This window comes from Leptodactylus fuscus, chromosome 1, assembly GCF_031893055.1.
Source record: "Leptodactylus fuscus isolate aLepFus1 chromosome 1, aLepFus1.hap2, whole genome shotgun sequence".
Lineage (NCBI taxonomy): Eukaryota > Metazoa > Chordata > Amphibia > Anura > Leptodactylidae > Leptodactylus > Leptodactylus fuscus.
The window spans coordinates 200,656,951-200,675,648 of NC_134265.1; the positions used below are offsets into that span (position 1 = coordinate 200,656,951).

The 18,698-nt window shown below is 39.9% G+C and overlaps 1 protein-coding gene across 2 annotated transcripts in view; it reads right to left on the bottom strand.

Moving 5' to 3' along the window:
• Positions 1-788: 788 nt before the first annotated feature.
• UPF1 (UPF1 RNA helicase and ATPase) overlaps positions 789-18,698 on the bottom strand; it is a 32,643-nt gene continuing 14,733 nt past the window's right edge. The window contains exons 7-24 of one of the 2 annotated variants that reach the window (XM_075282026.1): positions 18,023-18,107; positions 17,139-17,237; positions 16,122-16,230; positions 14,223-14,382; positions 12,432-12,550; positions 10,856-11,020; positions 10,312-10,426; positions 10,016-10,159; positions 9,589-9,802; positions 9,388-9,505; positions 9,137-9,293; positions 8,223-8,365; positions 7,672-7,846; positions 7,406-7,487; positions 5,528-5,689; positions 4,641-4,861; positions 3,792-3,914; positions 789-2,349 (exon numbers count right to left, since the gene is read on the bottom strand). In XM_075282026.1, coding sequence (XP_075138127.1) covers positions 3,795-3,914; positions 4,641-4,861; positions 5,528-5,689; positions 7,406-7,487; positions 7,672-7,846; positions 8,223-8,365; positions 9,137-9,293; positions 9,388-9,505; positions 9,589-9,802; positions 10,016-10,159; positions 10,312-10,426; positions 10,856-11,020; positions 12,432-12,550; positions 14,223-14,382; positions 16,122-16,230; positions 17,139-17,237; positions 18,023-18,107 — 2,388 coding nt within the window. In that variant the 3' untranslated portion in view covers positions 789-2,349; positions 3,792-3,794. Of the gene's footprint in view, positions 2,350-3,791; positions 3,915-4,640; positions 4,892-5,527; positions 5,690-7,405; positions 7,488-7,671; positions 7,847-8,222; positions 8,366-9,136; positions 9,294-9,387; positions 9,506-9,588; positions 9,803-10,015; positions 10,160-10,311; positions 10,427-10,855; positions 11,021-12,431; positions 12,551-14,222; positions 14,383-16,121; positions 16,231-17,138; positions 17,238-18,022; positions 18,108-18,698 lie in introns of both variants that reach the window. The other variant, XM_075282018.1, reaches the window with a different exon arrangement.

Genomic DNA, 18,698 nt, shown 5'->3' on the forward strand with positions numbered 1-18,698 from the left:
CTGTGCAATGTAATTACAGCCTATAACAATAGTGTTCCTAGAGGTGACTGCAGGATCTAAGGGGTTAAAATTGCCAAGGATGAGAGCACCTGGGTCCTGCCGCTAGTTGCATAGGAACAATCGCAGAGTCTACGCATTCTCCATGATGTATGTATTCACTATGGGACCCTTGCTGAAGAGTTATACACATCATGGAGTGTTAGAGGAAAAAAAAAGTTGACTGTGTAGTTACCAGACACTTCACCCAAATATAACATGATGGACGGACCCTCTAAGGGTGCCGTCTGCATTCATTGCTCTTTTTTTGAACCACACGTATTTTGCATTTTTGATCAGCGTTATTTCACAGTATGTGACTATGTGAATAAAAACAGCATGTAAGTGAAAGAAAAATTCTACAATAATAATTGCAAGGGCTTTTTATTAATCATTTTATTAATGACAAATATGATTAAAACAAATCAATGGGAGAGGAAAAACAAAAATACACTGTGCTAGCACAAGCATTCCTGGGTATTTAAAACTCAATAACTACTACAGGAAAAACAGAAATAAAGCCAGCAGATGCTTTTTAGTCTGCAAAGTAGAAATGAGAAGATCAAAATACTCATTCATATTTGCGCAATATATTGGTGTTATTGAAGAGGAAACTCTAAATACACAATCTACTAAGAAAGCAGTGCAGGGTACGGGAGAAAAAAAAAATTAAAAGGAAAAGAGCCCTTCGGCAACATTGATAAATAAAACTCCTTTTCTTGCAGGAAGGAAGGTGGCCAACGTAGTGTAGGAATTTGTGTGTGCATAGAAGCTACACCTATGCAGTTACCAGGACGTCAATAGCACAGTGCATGTGTGCAGAACCAAGTGCTAGTTCATTAAACAGTAGAAACTAAACCTTATGGTTGTCCGTTTACTTATCTGCCTAACTAAAGCTGACACAATGATGTTAAACCTATTAAGGGGAACTACAAGAGCCATTTCATAAAGTGTATTTGACTAGCTTTTTAGATGATCGTAATGTTTTTGCAGTATTATTGAACAGATGTGCGTGGCCACTCGAGCTGAACAGTCTATTCAGTCTCTGTCATAGACACGGATTGCTCTTCGCCATACACAGACTGTAGGCCACCTTCCACACTGCCTGCATTCCTGTTTGCTTTTCAACCAGTTTCAAAATCTATTGAGAAAACTTGACTTTCAAACCTATATAATCCCCAGTTTCCACTACTAGATCCATATCTGGGAGGGGGAATTCACAATAGCAGGCTAGCTTGTCTCTTCCTGACAGCTGGGTGCCGAAGGGCAGAAAAAATCTGTCCCTTTTTCAAGCATACAATTTGCCTAAACAAAGATTATTTGTTTTGTGGAATAGAGTCCAGACAGTAGCCAATCAAAGCATACAGAAAACACTGAAAAAACCCCTCTCCTTAAGGGAGTTTGTATACTCCATTGCTCTGCTACACTGCTTTAGGAAAGAGAGGCTAGTCATCAAGTCATTTGCTGCATCTCAAAGTCCCTGTTTGTGGCGGCGTTTCTAACTTGCCACATCGTCAACCACAACGTCTTGCAGTACTCAGGTCCACCGCAACCAGCAGAATAAAAAGAAAAGAAAATACATCCAGCACTTTGTTTCTCTAGAAAGTTTTAAAACCAACTAGTACAGAACCTTTAGGTAGCGGCCATGGTGAAGACCATCGGTTTCTTAATCAAAGCCAGTTTGGAAATCAACCCTGCATCTCAAAGTTGACCTCTTCATTTCTCATTAATACTGTGGTTCATGTAGAAACTAGAATATGCTGTCTATATGGTTTAAAACAGACTCCAAGAGATCTGTGTATATTTATTAAAAGAAAGGAAGAAGAAAAAAAAAACCAAAAAAAAAAAAAAAAAACAACTCTGAGATAAGGAACCGTTTTCCTCCAGCTTTGATAAAATAGTGCCAAAGGAGTACATAGCCAGCTGGAAAACACAAGCTGTTCCTCCAGCCCTTGCCCAAGTTACAGTGTGGGCTAGAAAGGTCTAGCAGGTTGTTGAAATTCTTACAGTGGCAACTTGATGGCAATGGTTACTCCCAATTACTACCTATCCTGTTAAGGTGCGTGTGGCTTCTCTGATGTATAGCCACGCCTCCTATCGTTCTCCTCGCCTGTGTGCTTGCAGTGGTCTCGCTCGCTTTCGCTCTCTCTCGATATTTTTATATTTTATCCCTCTCACGTTCCTCTCTCTCCTGTTGCTCTCACAGTGGTGCTTCAGTTTTAGCAGTGGAAAACAGGTATCCGTTTATTTTTTTATTACTCAGAATAAAATGTGGATGAACTAAGTTCCACGCAGGCTTAGCTCGTCATCAACCTAAAAGGAAAAAAAAAAAATTGATAAATAAAATTCATCCTCCTATATTCAACGTATATTCCAGTAATACACAACCACAGAGAAACAAAATTAACGCAAACTATTGTAACCCCTTCCTGCCAAAGGTTTTTTTTTTTTCCCGTTGCCTTTGAAAAGTCATAAATTTTATTTCTCTGTTCAAAGAGACATATGAGGGCTTAATTTTTGCAGAACAAATTGTCCTTTGTAATGGTTCCATTTAATATTCCATACAATATACTGGGAAACTAGGAAAAAACAAAATGAGGGAATTACATTTGAGTCATCTTCTTACGAGTTCAGTGAGCTCACTGCACAGTCCAAATGACATGTTAACTATATTCTGAGTTGATATGATTATGGTGTTACCAAATTTATATAGTTTCTTTACACAGTTGATTTACTACCTTAGCTATATTGCTAGGCTTCATAAGGGCTCCCAGTTGTTAAAGTAAAAGGACGGCTCCTACAATCTCACTATGTGGAAACCGTCCTGCACCTGAGAAGGTATATGGGGGTGGGGAACAGCAAGTGGGACATCGGAGGGGGAATGAAATGCCATAAACAAGATGAAATGTGAACTCTTATCTTGGGCATTTTTGCAGGGTCGCTGCTGTGCAATATAGTGGAGACCCAGTGGTTATGGCACTCACATCTGTGCACAGCTCTCTGAATTTACTTGCTGCCATAACGTCTCTTCACTGGACAGAATAATGTATAATCAGTGCAGAGATCTGTGCGTCTCATAACATGTGACCTTGCTGTGCAGAGCAGGGATAAAAAGACATGCAAATTAGTTACCTCTACTGAATTCTAAGGCCCCACGTAGCAAAATGCAGCCATTAAAAAAAGACTGAGGCAGAAGCTCATTGAGTTTTATTCTGTAGCATTTCTCAGAAAGTCTGCAGTTTTCCTCTGTGGACTTTCTATTACACCTACACAGAAACCGCCAGTGTTTCCATATGTACAATTCGCATGCTGCAGATTTTTTCAGAAATGTGTGGATGGGATTAACCAGAATCCCATCCACTTTGCATGTAATGTAAGACTCAGCGTTTTCACAGAGGTCAAAATGCTGAGTTTTCGCAAACTCTGGATGCTTCTGGATGTGACACCCCTATGAACTAATGATGCATCTGTATTCGAGTCGCCACAGAGTTTGATGGGATTTTTCCATCCACAAAACAAAAAAGTAGTGCATGAGACAGTTATACTATGGATATATTTATATGGCCATGCAGAAAAGTTAACATTAGCTCTGTATTATGGAAAGAAAAAAATTAAAACTCATGTTTAACATGCTTTAATATGAGAATCTCTACAAAGTAAAAAAAACGTTGAGCTGTTTTTTTTTTTTTTTTTGTTTCCACCTTTAACAAAAAAACCCCCAAAAAAACAAAAACAACCCCCCCCCCTCAACTTACACACTAGTACTGTGACAGCCCGGTCACACCTCCGAGTTGATAGGCACGCTCTCCCTGGTATGTAGAGTCCTGCGACAACGCAACATCAATCTGTGACTTAAATTCATCACCAAGGTAGCTATCCTGAAAAGGAAAAGGCATACTTGTGATACTGAAATGGGTTTAGCATAGACTTTACTTTCTGTTAAAATATTTTCCTGGATTATTTTAAACAAAACAAAAACACCTCTGAGCTGAGGAGATGTATAATTTGTTAAGGTTTGTTTATCTCTAATCTACAAATTTTTTTGTTTTAAAAAACCCCCAAAAACTTTTTCTAAAAATATTTGATTTTACTATATCCCCTGGGAGCTTGAACATGCAATTTTTGATTGCATGCCCCGGACAGCAATATGACTGTATGGAAGTCTATGGTAGATTCGCTACATAGCTGATGCCAGTTATAGACCAGCCTCAATAGTTATATTCCTATGACAGATCTGGGAACTTCACATGATACTAATGACCTATTATAAGCCCTGGAAATCCCTTTAATGTAACAAAATGTATGTGAAACTATCATAACAGAAAAAAAAAAAAAACCTGCTTTCTTATAGCACTCCTGAACCCCCCCCCCCCCCCCCCAAAAAAAAAAAAAACAAAAAAAAAAACACAACCCAAAACAAAACACGTTTTCAAAGTTCCCCCACCCAATCATTACAACAACAAAGCTTTTAAAGAATTTACTGTATATTCATTAGGTGTTACCTATAACGGTAGGCAGAATAAAAGAAAAAAAAAAAAAAAAACACACACAAATAAACCCTGCACTGCTGATGGGAGCTATATTCAAGTTTACAGCCAATATACCTGTGATAATTCTGGTTGAGAAAGTCCTGGCTGGCTCATCTGTGATGGCTGGCTCATGGATATGTAACCCTGGGTTAGAGGTCCTTGAGAAAATGGCTGAGACACAACATCTTGACTGGCTTGACTATTTGGCATATTCCCCTGACTCATGCCTTGAAGCCCAATGCCCCTCTGTTTCTGGCGTCCACCACGTGTTGCTTTCCCTTTAGGCATTCCACGACCTTGAGAAATACGGTCAATGTATGAATGAGCTGAAAGATGATGAATAACACTTTCAAAGAGCATCATAAGCATAAACACAACAAAAATGAGAAAGTAACATTCAGTCTTGCCACACAGAAATCTGAAATACTGTAAAGTAGAAGCATTGTGTGCCAAAAATCTGGCCAGTGATGGTTTGGAGACATGCAGAAGACAAGCGCTTGCTCTACAGCACTATATTTTAACTATACTAAACAAAATCCTTCCATGTCACAGCGGCAGCAAGTCATGCTCATAAATGGTGGGTGCCGAGTTCAGTGGATGTAGCAATTTTCCATAACATGTGCATGGCCATATGATGTGGTTTTGTAGGTAAATCTTTAAAACTGTGCAACTTAGAAGTAGTAAAGAAATTGCAAGGTGCACCACGAGTGTGTCCTTATCCTTAGACCTATTAGTTTGGTCCTACTAACGGACAGGAGGAAGATCAGCAAGTAGCATATCAAGATTGTACAGTAAAGCTGGATACCTCCTTGTAGTCTACACCGACAAAGATTGTCATTTAAACTTCGCCTCTCCATTCCATCACACACACCAAATAGTGCAATGCCTACAGAACAGATTCATCTTTCCAATTCAATATGGATTCAGTCCACTAATGATAATTACAAGTAACAGCAAAGTACCTGCAGTTGGTCCGTTGGCCTGTCCAAAATAACTTGGAGGTGGCATTGGAGGCATGACCAAATTAAACGGTATTGGAATGTTCATTGCAGTTACATGACTGGGTCCGGAGCTGATCATGCCGATCTGATCATGAGTTTGAAAGTACATGTTGGAGGGGCGAGCTTGGAGAAAAAAATGTGAGTAAAAATTACAATTCTATTAAAACAGAAGTCACTGCACTCATTACAGTGTTTCATGTAAAAATCCCTCAACTCTGATGCAAAATGTTAACCATAAATACACATACGTGGACAAAATTGTTGGTTGCTTTCTGTTACAGAAAAATCCATATAATGGCCACTGAAATAACGAAACCAATTTGCTAAAAAGCTAATTAATGAAAATCAAACATTGCTTAGGAATAACGGTTCATCCTATCCTACTAATATTAGAAATGTTAAAGTTTGGATGTTTGTGTGTTTGGATGTTTGTTCCTCAATCACGCAAAAACAGCTGAACGGATTTGAATGAAATTCGGCACATAGATAGATTGTAACCTCGATTAAAATATAGGCTACTTTTTATTAAGGTAAATGACATGGCCTCATACTATATTAAACAGTTCTTAGCAGCTCCTTATCTCAGCCAGGGCTGTTATCTCTAGGTGTAAACACACACTAACCCTCAGTGGATTGTGTACACACATTTACATATTATCTGATCTGCTCCAGGCACTGCTCACACACTGACATGGGCAATCACCTTTAATCCAAATTGTCAGTTTGACAATTTAAACATGCCTGTAAAAAGAAAATCTAATTTGTTGCAAACAACGACAGCTATGAAGGAGCCAGAAGTCACAGAGGTCTCCTCAAGCGCAGCTGAGGGGGAATCATCGACTCCAACAACACGTTCATTATTTGGTTTTCCAGCGGGCTGCTGACATGCCGGAACAATCACGGGCACAGCGTGAGGAACCAGTTCAGCGGCAGGCCAGCTTCACAGCTGCCAAAACTCCAGAGCAGGCAGATCATCAACACCAACAACACACTCATTATATGATGTTCCAGCAAGGTGCTGAGATGCTGGAACAATCACAGGCACAGTGCAAGAAACAAGTTCAGCAGCAGGCCAGCTTGAGAGCTGCTGAAACACCGGAGCATGCGGATCAGCAGCGCCAACAACACGCTCATTATATGGCGTCCATGCTGGAACAATCACATTCACGGTGTGAGGAACAAGTTCAGCAGCAGGACAGCTTGAGAGCTGCCGAAATGCCACAGCAGGCAAACCATTGACTGCAGCAATTTGCTGAATATAGGCGGATCGACGACGCCAACAACCCGCAGACGAAGTCGCGGGCAGAAGCTAGTTGACATTATTTTACAAAAACAAATGAAACTGAGATAAAAATGGTACTACTAGATAAGATCGAAAATAACCTGACTACACATGCATGGGAGAGGCCCGATCCTTCTCCTATGTATGAATGTCACAGGGAAATCAGAAAATGTGCCAGGGCGGTCACATGACTGACCTGGCGATCTAGGTAATTTTTTTTTTTTTTTAATAAGTTAGAAATTAGGCAGGGGAAGGGGTTTAGTTTAGTGGTAAATTTTCATTTTATCCTGGACAAATCCTTTAATACTCAAGAGAGAATTAGTGATGGTAATAAGGCGTTTTGTAAAAAACAAAAAAAAAACAAAATACAAAACCCTGCTCGTAGCCAGTATTTATGCAGATCTGAAGTGAGAAAGTTTTTTTTTTTTTCGTTTTAATTATAAGCTATTTGACTTCACTCAAATGACATCAAACCCTCAGTTAAAAACTAACAAAAAACAAAACTGAAAAAAACAAACAAACAAACAAAAAACACCTCAGAAAGCCTATGAGTTTACCTTGACTACTGCGGTCATACACAGATCCAGGGATTATTGCTTCACGAGCGTCATACATTGCCGTTGTCATAAAACGTGCACCCTGAAATAGAACACTTAAGTTTATTACAATGGTCATTTAAGACAACACTCCACAATTGCATCAAACTGGATTCTACATAAAAAGAAAGCTGAAAAATGTAAGATGTAAGCATTCTCCTTATGTAGCTCTAAAAATCAGACAGACAAGCCAATACTGAGTACCTCAAGGGTGTAGTAATACTTACAGGATTAATGGTGTTAACAAGTTTTCGAGGTTTGCTGAACTGCATGAGACTCTCTCTAAGATTGTTGAGTGGGCCCTCAACAAGGACTTTTTGTTCCTTGTAGTAATTTAGAAGGTGGTTCCACAGGGGCTGCTTTGAAAGTGCCTTTGGGTTCCCCACAATTATTACACCATATCTAGAAACAGGAGACGTTAAACTGCAGGTCAGTAGGAGAAATTATAGCTTATGTTTCAAACCCTACTTTCTAATCCATTAGAAATAAATAAAAATAAACGTTAAAGGGATATTCCAGACACATCAAGTAACCCACAGCTGATCTGTGGGGACCAACTGCTGGCACCTCCACCGATCATAAGAACTGGGGTATTTTGCACTCTAGTTTGGTGGCACTTTGTAACTGGAAAAAATTAAATTAACCTCGTTACCCCTCTGACTTCTACTTCAACTATGTACAGAACAGTGCAGGAACCATTTTCCATTTCTGCTCTCTCAATATACCAATTTTTCAGGTTTCACTATGGTTCAAAAGTAATAGATCACTGGACATTTACCTTGCTCTTGTCAATGCCACATTCAAGCGGCGGGGATCATTTAAGAAACCTATTCCCTGGTGCTCATTTGCACGGACACAAGAAAGGATAATAAAATCTTTCTCTCTTCCTTGAAAAGCATCTACACTCGCGATTTCCACCTCCTAAAGAACAATAAAATGTAAACATTTAGAATAGATTATATACATAATGTGAAGGACATGCACAGAATTTTGGTTCCTAAATCCAAAATTCAGTACCTAAATCCCCCCCTCCCCTCCAAAAAAACCCCAAAAAAACAAATTTAAAAAACATGCGGACAACACAGGTTTCCTTATAGAACACCGAGAACAGACATATATTACAATAAATAATAATGGACCCAACTACAACTAACAATCACATGCATTATAGCTTGTCTTGCAAAGAATTAAGATTTAAAGAGGACCTTTCATCAGATTGGGCACAGGCAGTTCTATATACTGCTGGAAAGCTGACAGTGCGCTGAATTCGGTTGTGCCCCGGGTAAAGCGCTATCGGTCCCAGTACCGTAGGGCGTTTCTGACAGTCAGCCAGGGACACCCTTCTGCCCAGCAGCGCCTATCGTGCTGTACTGTGGAGCGGGTAGGAACACCCCCTCCCTCTGCTCACACAGCTCGTCCATAGACGAGTATTATCAGGAGAGGGAGGACTATAAAGCGCTACGGTACCGATAGCGCTTTAACCAGGGCACAGATCGGGAAAGCCGACAGTGTGCTGAATTCAGTGCACTGTCAGCTTTCCAGCAGTATATAGAACTGCCTGTGCCCAAATCAGTGAAAGGTCCTCTTTAAATTAATTTACCCACTCTGGAGTGGCAGTTTAAATTATTCATTGATGGAACTGGCATTTAATATTGATTGGCTTTTTTATTTTAGCTATATAGGTATTCATACCTGGTAGAGTTTAGTGTGCAGAGAGCCACTGAACTGCATGTACTGAACCAAGTAGGACCTTTGTCCTTCATACGGAGTGATTATACCAATCTGGTCTGGCTTGGCGCCGGCCTTCAGAAGCTTGGTGGTAATTTTCTCCACATTAGCTGCTTCTGTCCTAAAAGAGAACACAAGTTGTACACAGGCACCATGATTGGGATGCAGGCAAAAATGAGAAGCACACATGGAATAATAAGCTGGTCTCCATTTACCTGTTCAGATAAGAGGTTCCAGAACTGGCAATCTCTTCTTGTCCTTGGGTAACGTAAAAGAACATTGGTTTATCTGGTTGTGGCCACTGGAAGTCAAAACCTTTCTTCACACGATCCGCTAGATGAATTATACAGAAAATGACAAACAATAGTACGGTTTCCAATGTACAAAGCATAAATCCTTTATTCACTTGAAATTACCGGCAGTCACTCCATTTTGAAGGGAACCTTCATAGAAAATGTTTGATGGAAAAGCACTAAGGGCTGGATGCATTCTGTACTGAACCTGAAGACGAATTGGTCTGATGCCAAGAACCACAAGCCTCTCAAACAGGGACTGAGAAAGGCCAGCCTTTGCAGCTTTTTTACACATCACAACTGGACCAAGCTGACAATGATCTCCTACAAGAATTAGCTAAAAAACAAAGAGATAATATATGGTTACTATACAAAGTTGTATTAAACGGGGTTATCCACTCTCTGCAACTGATGGACTATGCCTCTCTAGTGGTAACCTATTATAAGGACAGGCCATCGATAATAGAAAGATAAAAATATATACTTAAGCCCCAAAAAGTCCAAGTAATGGAATCTATCAAAAGAAAAAAAATATGTCAAAATCACTCACCTGTTTTGCTCCTAGTACAACTGGCACCATACACTCTGGCTCAGTGGCTTGAGTGCTTTCATCAATCAAAATGGAACGGAATTGCATCTTAGCAAGCCTAGGATCTCCTGCTCCAACACATGTACAGCAAATCACATCAGCATTCTGCAAATAGGGGGAAGCAAGAAAACATGTCAGTCATGAAATGAATGGAGAACAAAAATGATGAGGAGAAAAAGTTGTTGGTGTTGCGTTGTTAAAAAATATTGCACAGGGCGATTACTGAATGTCACTTTAAGTTCACAAATTTCCAGTACCATGAGCAATTCTCTTTCTGCTGTTCTTTTAAGAGCTCTGTATCGCTTCTCATCAGCCGATGACAGTTCTCCAGTCTCATCTTTCAACTGCTGCAATTTCTGAAGTTCAGGCATACTAATAAGAAAAAAAAAAGTTTTATTTATCACCTAATGAATGAACTTTTATCTGCATTTTGTCTGTGAACCAATTTCCTAATTCTAAGCTTTAAAGGAAAAGGAGTAATTGGTCAAACATCGTGCATGCCTAGATCACATGAATGCTTTTCAAGGGAGTGTCACCAAAACCCAGGCAGATTGATTCAGGCCATAACCTGTGATTTTCCCTTGTGATAATTTTTTATTCAATATGCAGAACGAGTTGAGATGAGTATAAACATCCTTACATCAAAGAGTCTATTTACATATCAACAAAATTAAACACGATCTTAGCAACTAAGGCAGATCCAGAAGGGGAAGAGGAGACAGCTTGATTCAGGAGACTGTAACCTAACTGTGGGGCTGAGTTGACCCTACTGGGTTCTGGTGTGCAGTGCAGATTTCATACCTTTCCATGTTGCGGATCTGATTGTGCAGTGCCAAGAAAGAAACTGGAGAATCAATAGCTTCACGGCTCTTTGCACACAGGCGTACAACTTTGAGTCCTGTTTGGTGTATTTTTTCAGTCAGCTGATCTACAGCAATATTGCTTGGAGCACACACCAAGACCGGTCTAAATATGAAAGAAACAGATCAGTTTCAGATTTTACAGATTAGGGTATGTTTACACAGAGGAATTTGGAGCTCATTTTGTAGGCAGATTCTGCCAAATTCTGCCAGAAATCTGCCTCCCATTTATTTCAATGAAAGACAGAAAAATTTTTCAGCTACCAGAAAAAAAACAAAAAAACAAAAGCAGCGTCCTGTTCGATCTTCTGGCAGATTCTGCCTGAGACTACCACTGAAATGAATGGGAGGCAGATTTTGGAGCAGATTTTCAGAATCCGATCCAAAATCTGCTTTAAATTCCTGAATTGAACATTTTCCGCCTGACAAATTCAACATCAAATTCTTCTGTACGAATGACATATTAGACAATAATGATCACTCTTTCTAGACCCATGATTAATAGAGAGGTAATTACTTTAAGGGCTCGTTCACACGTGAACAAAGAGGCAGATTTTGACAGCGGATTTTGCGTCAAAATCTGCCCCTTACAATGGTGGTCTATGCAGACCGCCGGGCTTTTTTCCACTAGCGGTGGGCTGGTGCTAGCGGAGAAAAGAATCGACATGTCCTTTCTTCAGGTGGAAGCCGCGGCGCGCTGGACCGCTGCTCCCGCCTAGCGGCAGCAGCCTCCTATGTCGGCTCATTCAAGGGAAAGCCGCGACCACGATGGTCGTGGCAGGCGGGTTTTGACCAGAGAGAGACGTGGCTCGCCGCGTCTGTATCAAAACCCGCGCGGGCGCTGCACATGTGAACTAGCCCTAATAACTCAATACATTTAAACTATAGACTTGAGTGTAAGGGATAAAAGCAACTTACAGAATATTTCGTATTGCTGCAATATACATGAACTATTCAAAAACAAGCTCAATTTAATGTTCCACAATGGATCAGATTTGCACCTGAATGCCAAAAGCTGTAGAAATAATATTTTTTGAGACGTCCTCAATAGTTGATACCTTTATTAATGGCTAACTTAAAAAATGATGGCATGTTATCCCGAAAGCTCGCAATGTCATCATTTTTTAAGTTAGCCATTAATAAAGGTATCAACTACTGAAGACTTCTCAAAAAAAATTATTTTTCATATCCACTGGCTAACATGGTACAAAGATATATTTCCTTATACAAAAGCTGTAGATTCATTGCAAAATATAAACTGAACTGACCTGTTGCAATGGCAAACAGAAAAACAAAGCTTGCATGTAGTTTCTAGTGTAATTTTTTTTTGTATTCATCAAAACCAGCATAATAAAAACTGGTTTATTTGCCCATAACAAGCAATTAAAGGGCACCTTTATTTGTATACCACATACAGGTAAAGAAATAAATGCCAAATTCTAGTTTGTAAAGACAACATTTCTTAGTCTGTTGTGTATTTATGTTGCCAAATGTTTTCTATTAAGTGAACTACTTACCCGTTTCCCTGTCTTGCAAGATGATACACAATTGTTGCAGAGGTTACAGTTTTTCCAGTACCAGGTGGTCCCTGAATGAGACTTAGAGGTCTTTGCAGAACTGTCTTCACTGCATAAACCTAGCAGATCAATGAAGAGGCAAAATTTTAATGCAACCAAGAAACATGGCAATGAATGTTCACAAAATACACCGAATATAAAGACAAGAGAATACCGCAAAGATAAAGGGATTTCAATGAGGGTCTGCCTTTGGGATAGGACATTAACATGAATGTGGGCTGTACAATCATCATAAGGAACATTGTAAAGACATGTTTACAGCAGTAACAGATGCATTGTCGCTCTCATTCAAGTAGCTGTATCTGGTTCTTGAACAAGTGGTGGTGGTGATGTTCGCCCACAATCATAGAGATTGGTCATAAATGTTAATTGTTTCAAAGTAAAAAAAAAACTTATTATAGCTCTCCATACATTCAGACAAGAGTTCCATAGGAGTGCATGAAGTCTGATTTATGAGTTGCTGAAAAACAAAGTATGAATCAGCAGAAAAGGTGGGCAGAATTGGACCAGATATCTGCAGCAGAAAGTGAATTGCAAGTTTCTGCACACAGCCTACCAATGAACCACCAATATAGAAAAAGTAGTGAAGGGACTCTTTAAGGCTATATTCACACGATCAAGCTGAGAATCTACATTGTGAGTGCAGAATCTGTGCATGATTTCAATTGGTTGAGTTTGTACCCCATTGCAGGCAGGTTCCTCTGTCCCATTCTACTAGATCAGGGGTAGGGAACCTTCGGCTCTCCAGCTGCTGTGAAACTACAACTCCCAGCATGCTCCATTCACTTCCATGGGAGTTCCAAGAACAGCAGAGCAAGTGTGCATGCTGGGAGTTGTAGTTTTGCAACAGCTGGAGAGCCGTACGTTCCCTACCCCTGTACTAGATGATCACCAAGTTATTCAGTTGATAGACTGTCAATTGTTTCCACAGAAACTCAGCACAAGAGACACTGCTGACAATGTCTAAGTGGAATGCAACTGGTTCATTTCCAATGCCATTGAATACTACTGCAGTTATCTGCTGTACAATCTGTAGCAGACAGAAAAAGTGGAAAAATCCATAGTGCTTTACATTAGTGTTTACATACATACAAAAGTACAAGAGACTAACTTTTTTGTATTTTGTACAGTGTTACATGCAATGTTATACTGACATAATTAAATCATATGATGTTAGCTAACTAAATAGCCAGTAGCATAGATACATTTTTTATTCCTATGGTAAATCATACAAGCCTGGTAAATTTGTGGCCTCCCATTACAGCCCTATCAATAATGTTGTACCTATTGCATGTAGATGTAGATATGAATCGACAGACAATTCACATAACACCTTACATTAATGTATACATGAAATATACTAGTTTTATGTTTACATGGCTGGGAAAAGTGGGTTCACTTGCCAAGAGACAGTTTGTAATTAATATTTCAACCTGCTGTTTATGAGGGTTAATAACCCTTTAGTAAATTGGATATGGGAATATCGGTTACAGATTGTATAGCAGATTACTGCAGTAGTTTTCAACGGCATTGAAGAGGAACCAGTTGTATTCTACTTTCACTACATTGTCGGCAGTGTCTCTTGTGCTGAGATTCTGTGGAAAAAATTCTGGCATATTCAGACAATAAAGTTCAATAGACTGACAGTAATCAACTGGTAGAACAGACAGAGGAAACGGTACAAAAATCGACCAACCTAAAGGATCCTGTGAACGGTGGGTTTCTCTTTACCTGTGAATGGTTGAGATCGGGCAATCCTTGCGCTGTGAACCTCTTGGGAAGCTGGCATTTTATAATCACATCTTCCACTTCATGGCCCAGAAGTTTGTGATAAATGTAACCAGAAACTGAAGTTTCATCGACTGCAAAGGTTTTTAATGCACTCTGCATTCTAGATAAAGTAAATCAAAAGCAAAACGCCTCATGAGAAACGGGACCAAGAAGTAACATTTGCTACAACTACATGCATAAAAAGTAAAGGCAAACAATGGTTAAGGACATTCTTATTCAACGAATCAGTAGGATTACACAGCGTTACCAATATTATTTTGTTTACTTTAGTGTTTTATTCATTTTGCACAATATGAGCAATTGGCACAATAATCATGTGTTTTGTATCATGTTCAGAGAGCAATAACTACTTGTCCAACAAAGGAACTTAAGAATTTCTTTTGGAGACCAACTATACATTTTACTAACACTATTCTGGAAAATTTAACTTTTCAACCAATTTATAACATTTTAGTGCCCCATGATGAGCAAAATAGTATTTCTGGATTATGGGTTTGAGACTGGTCAAAAGCAAGAAATTTCCTTCCTTGGATTGCAGGATCAGCTCCTAGCATGCTCTGAAGTAATATTACAGGCTAGACCAGGCATATTTGCTTAAAGAGGACCTTTCACCACTTTTGGGCACATGCAGTGTTATATACTGCCAGAAAGCCGACAGTGCGCCGAGTTCAGCGCACTGTCGGCTTTCCTGATCTGTGCCCGGTGTAAAGAGCTTACGGTGCCGGTACCGTAGTGCTCTATGGTCAGAAGGGCGTTTCTGACCATTAGCCAGAGACGTCCTTCTGCCTCGCGGCGCCAATCGCGCTGTGCTGTGGAGCGGGGAGGAACGCCCCCTCCCTCTGCTCACACAGCTCGTCCATAGACGAGCATTATCAGGAGCGGGGAGTTCCTCCCCGCTCACAAGTACAGCGCGATTGGCGCCGCGAGGCAGAAGGACGTCTCTGGCTAATGGTCAGAAACGCCCTTCTGACCATAGAGCACTACGGTACCGGCACCGTAAGCTCTTTACACCGGGCACAGATCGGGAAAGCTGACAGTGCGCTGAACTCAGCGCACTGTCGGCTTTCTGGCAGTATATAACACTGCATGTGCCCAAAAGTGGTGAAAGGTCCTCTTTAAAAACTGTCACTACTAGGACTCACTCACTAACTGTTTTCGCTTGTCTAGTCGTCTTTTTCAAATTTAACACTGAACCCCTTGGGTATTAAATTTAATGGTACTGTGTGTTTGCTCTATGAACCCTTTACCTTTTGAAGTATGTTTGCATCTCACTGGAAGGGAAATAGTGTGTCAGGGATTCCTATAGAATCTGATTCTGAATACAATATGTAGTGGCAGGGTCTATTTGGGTGTGTGAACTGTGTTCAGTTGCAATTTACCCTACAATTTCAGCCCGAGTGAAGAGTGCAAGTGGAGAGAATTGACCCCTGGCAGATGCACCTGTGTCATGTGCTAGGTCCATCACAAACATGACAAGTCTACATCGCCTTCCTCAACACAAACAATGTCCCCAGACCCTTTTTAAAGTTCATGGAAATACTAAAGGCATATAGTAAGAATTATAAGAGACCTGACGTCTCATTTAGTCATCAGCCTCTGAACCTTCTCCAGCCCTTCTTTACCCTTTTTAAAGTCTGAAACCTAAAACTAAATTTTGTATTTAAGATGTCTTCTAAATGATTTATAGAAGTAGAATTACTTAGGGAAATAGAAGTGTACACTTTAAACCCCTGCAACTATACTATACTAGGTTAAATACCTACCAATAATGCTTGCAATTGGCATTTACAAAATGTTTTGATAGGTCTTCATTGTACCAAAAAGTATCAAATTACATACCGGTCAAATGATGTTGACTTCCATACAAAATCCACTTGGAAATTGTGAGTAACTTCTACTGGAGCACCAACACTGCTTCTCAACTCTATGGCAATTTCATCACCATAATCTAAAAAAGTTCTGTTAAGTCTTAAAACAGCTATAACAAGAGGTCTTCAATGCAACATCTCAGAAGCCAGCATTAATACAAAATACAGAGAAGGGCTGCCCCATTTTGGTTAGGTAAAGAGGAGCTTTTCACCTCCTAGGGCAGATGGGGCAGACAGTCAGGAACACCCCTCGCTCACAGTAGAGTCTAAGCAACACCCCCTCTCACAGTACAGCGCAATAGACGCTCCTTTGAGGAAGGGTGTTCCTGACTGACTGTCAAACGCCTTTTTGGCGGTGAAGAGCTACGGTACTGAAACCGATAGATCTTTACCGGGAGCACAGAACGGAAAAGCCGATAGTACACTGAATTCAGCACAATTTCTGCATTCTAGCGGTATATAAAACCGCATGTGCCCCAGGAGGTGAAAGGTCCTCTTTAATAAATGTCTGACCAATGATTGGAACAAAGATCCCTAGAACCTACTCCCCATCACTGAAAAAGAACAGAGCACCCAGGAACCTCCTTTACTAGTGGACAGAGGGGATAATAGTAGTGTGGGTTAATCCTTCAAAAGAAAAGAGGAAACAAAAACACCAAAAAGGATAGGACACAAATGCTTAGAGTCAGGAGAGAATCATTGTTCTCTTCTGAGTGGATTTAATACACCAAATGCAACTATATCCTGATAGCTGTGTGAGTATATACACATGGTACACCATAGTGTTTGGTGATGTGAATTCAAGCAATCTCATTCGAGACTAATCTCAAAACAGGAAACGTTTTCATCAAAAGGCTCACAGTTTTGAAACACAAGCTTAAGTTCTATATCTTAAAGCAGTATGGTCATTCCTTAGGTTTTCTTTTAATACATTTTTAGGAGGTTTCCTTTAGAATACTTGGTTTTAAGAGGTTTTCTGAAAGGATACTGTCAGGCACTTTAATCACATGTCCAATTCCTTTCCACAAAGGAGCAAGGTCACCCTTGTATCTCAAACATATTTCATCTCCTTGCATTAAACGCATATCTGAAAGATTAATAAAAACAAGTTAAAACAAGAACATGAAAAGCAAACATTGCATTAAATATGATTAAATGCATTTCATACAATACAGGTTCATTTTCTCAAAGGCTGAAATCTATCATGTACAGAAGAAACATGAGTGCACAAACCCCACCCACCAATGTGCCGAGAAATCCAGGAAGTGAAGAGGGCATACAGCCTGCAGGCGGCAGAACAAGAATTATGGGAATACCCCTTTAAAAGAATTAATCTGGGACAGGCACAGCTTTTGAGACTGTGAGATAATCACCACATACATGTGCTTCATAATTGCACCCAGAAGTATATACACAAAATATATTTAGATAATTCTGCATAATTAACAAAGTGCCCATTTCTTAACATACAGGTATTAAACCCATAGTATAAGTCACAATCACAGTGTGATTTCCTGAGTAAACAGGCCGCTTCACTGCAAATATACTAATGAGAACTACCATGTAACCTCATTCATCAGAATCCCACCCCCGTTCTACAAAAATGTCTTCTCACTCACAACTTTCTCCCTATAACTCCCCTCTCTGTTAAGTCACCATGCACCCCATTAGTATCACCAGTGTTATAAGCAGCAACTTTAGGACCAATATGGACTTCAACCACACAGTGCAAAGTGCTTGAGGGTATGTTTCTGCAGTGTTTCACAGAAAAGACATGGGTACAGTTATTAAACATGGATAACAGCATCAGGAAATTTTGGAGTGTTCCTTTAAAGACAAAACCATTAACTAGAGCACAGAAATTTACATTACCAGAATCCGTTTTTGGCAAAGTGAAGTAAGCTATTCTCTTCTTGTTGAGGCCAAGGTCCCATCGCACTGTTATGTTATCTTGTGTCTATACAAATGTAACAATGAACATTATTTTCCAACTCTGAAAATTTTATAAGTAAAAATAAAATGCTCCTTCCATACATTTAAAGAGGACCTTTCACCGCCTCTAACAAGTCTAGCTCTTTGCATGAAGTTAATAGCAGCTGATCCACTAATTCTGCACAGTTGGAATTTGCTCTAGTCCCCACCTTTCATAAGTAATCTATACTGCTCGTTTTGGTGGCTGAAAGGATATTTAGTCTTCTGTATTGTCAGGAGGGAGCAGGCAAGGATAGCGATTCTGACCTCTGACAATGGCTGAGAGAGAGAGGAGGAGAATGAGGAACTGGCATAACACCGGAGCAGTGGGGACAGGAGAGTATCATTTTTTTCACTGCCCTAAGCAGATTTAAATAGTATGGCAGATGCTGGGTCTTTAAAGATGCTGCAGATCGGCTGTCAGAGCAAATGCCAGCGATCAGAGTCCACTTTGATCGTGGACATTGTAGTCCAGATTTCCCCCACCCAAAGTTAAAAAAAAAAAGTTTTTTTTTTTTTTTCAATAAATAAATAAACAAAATAAATAAAAAATCAGTCCTCACCAGCCCCGTACCTT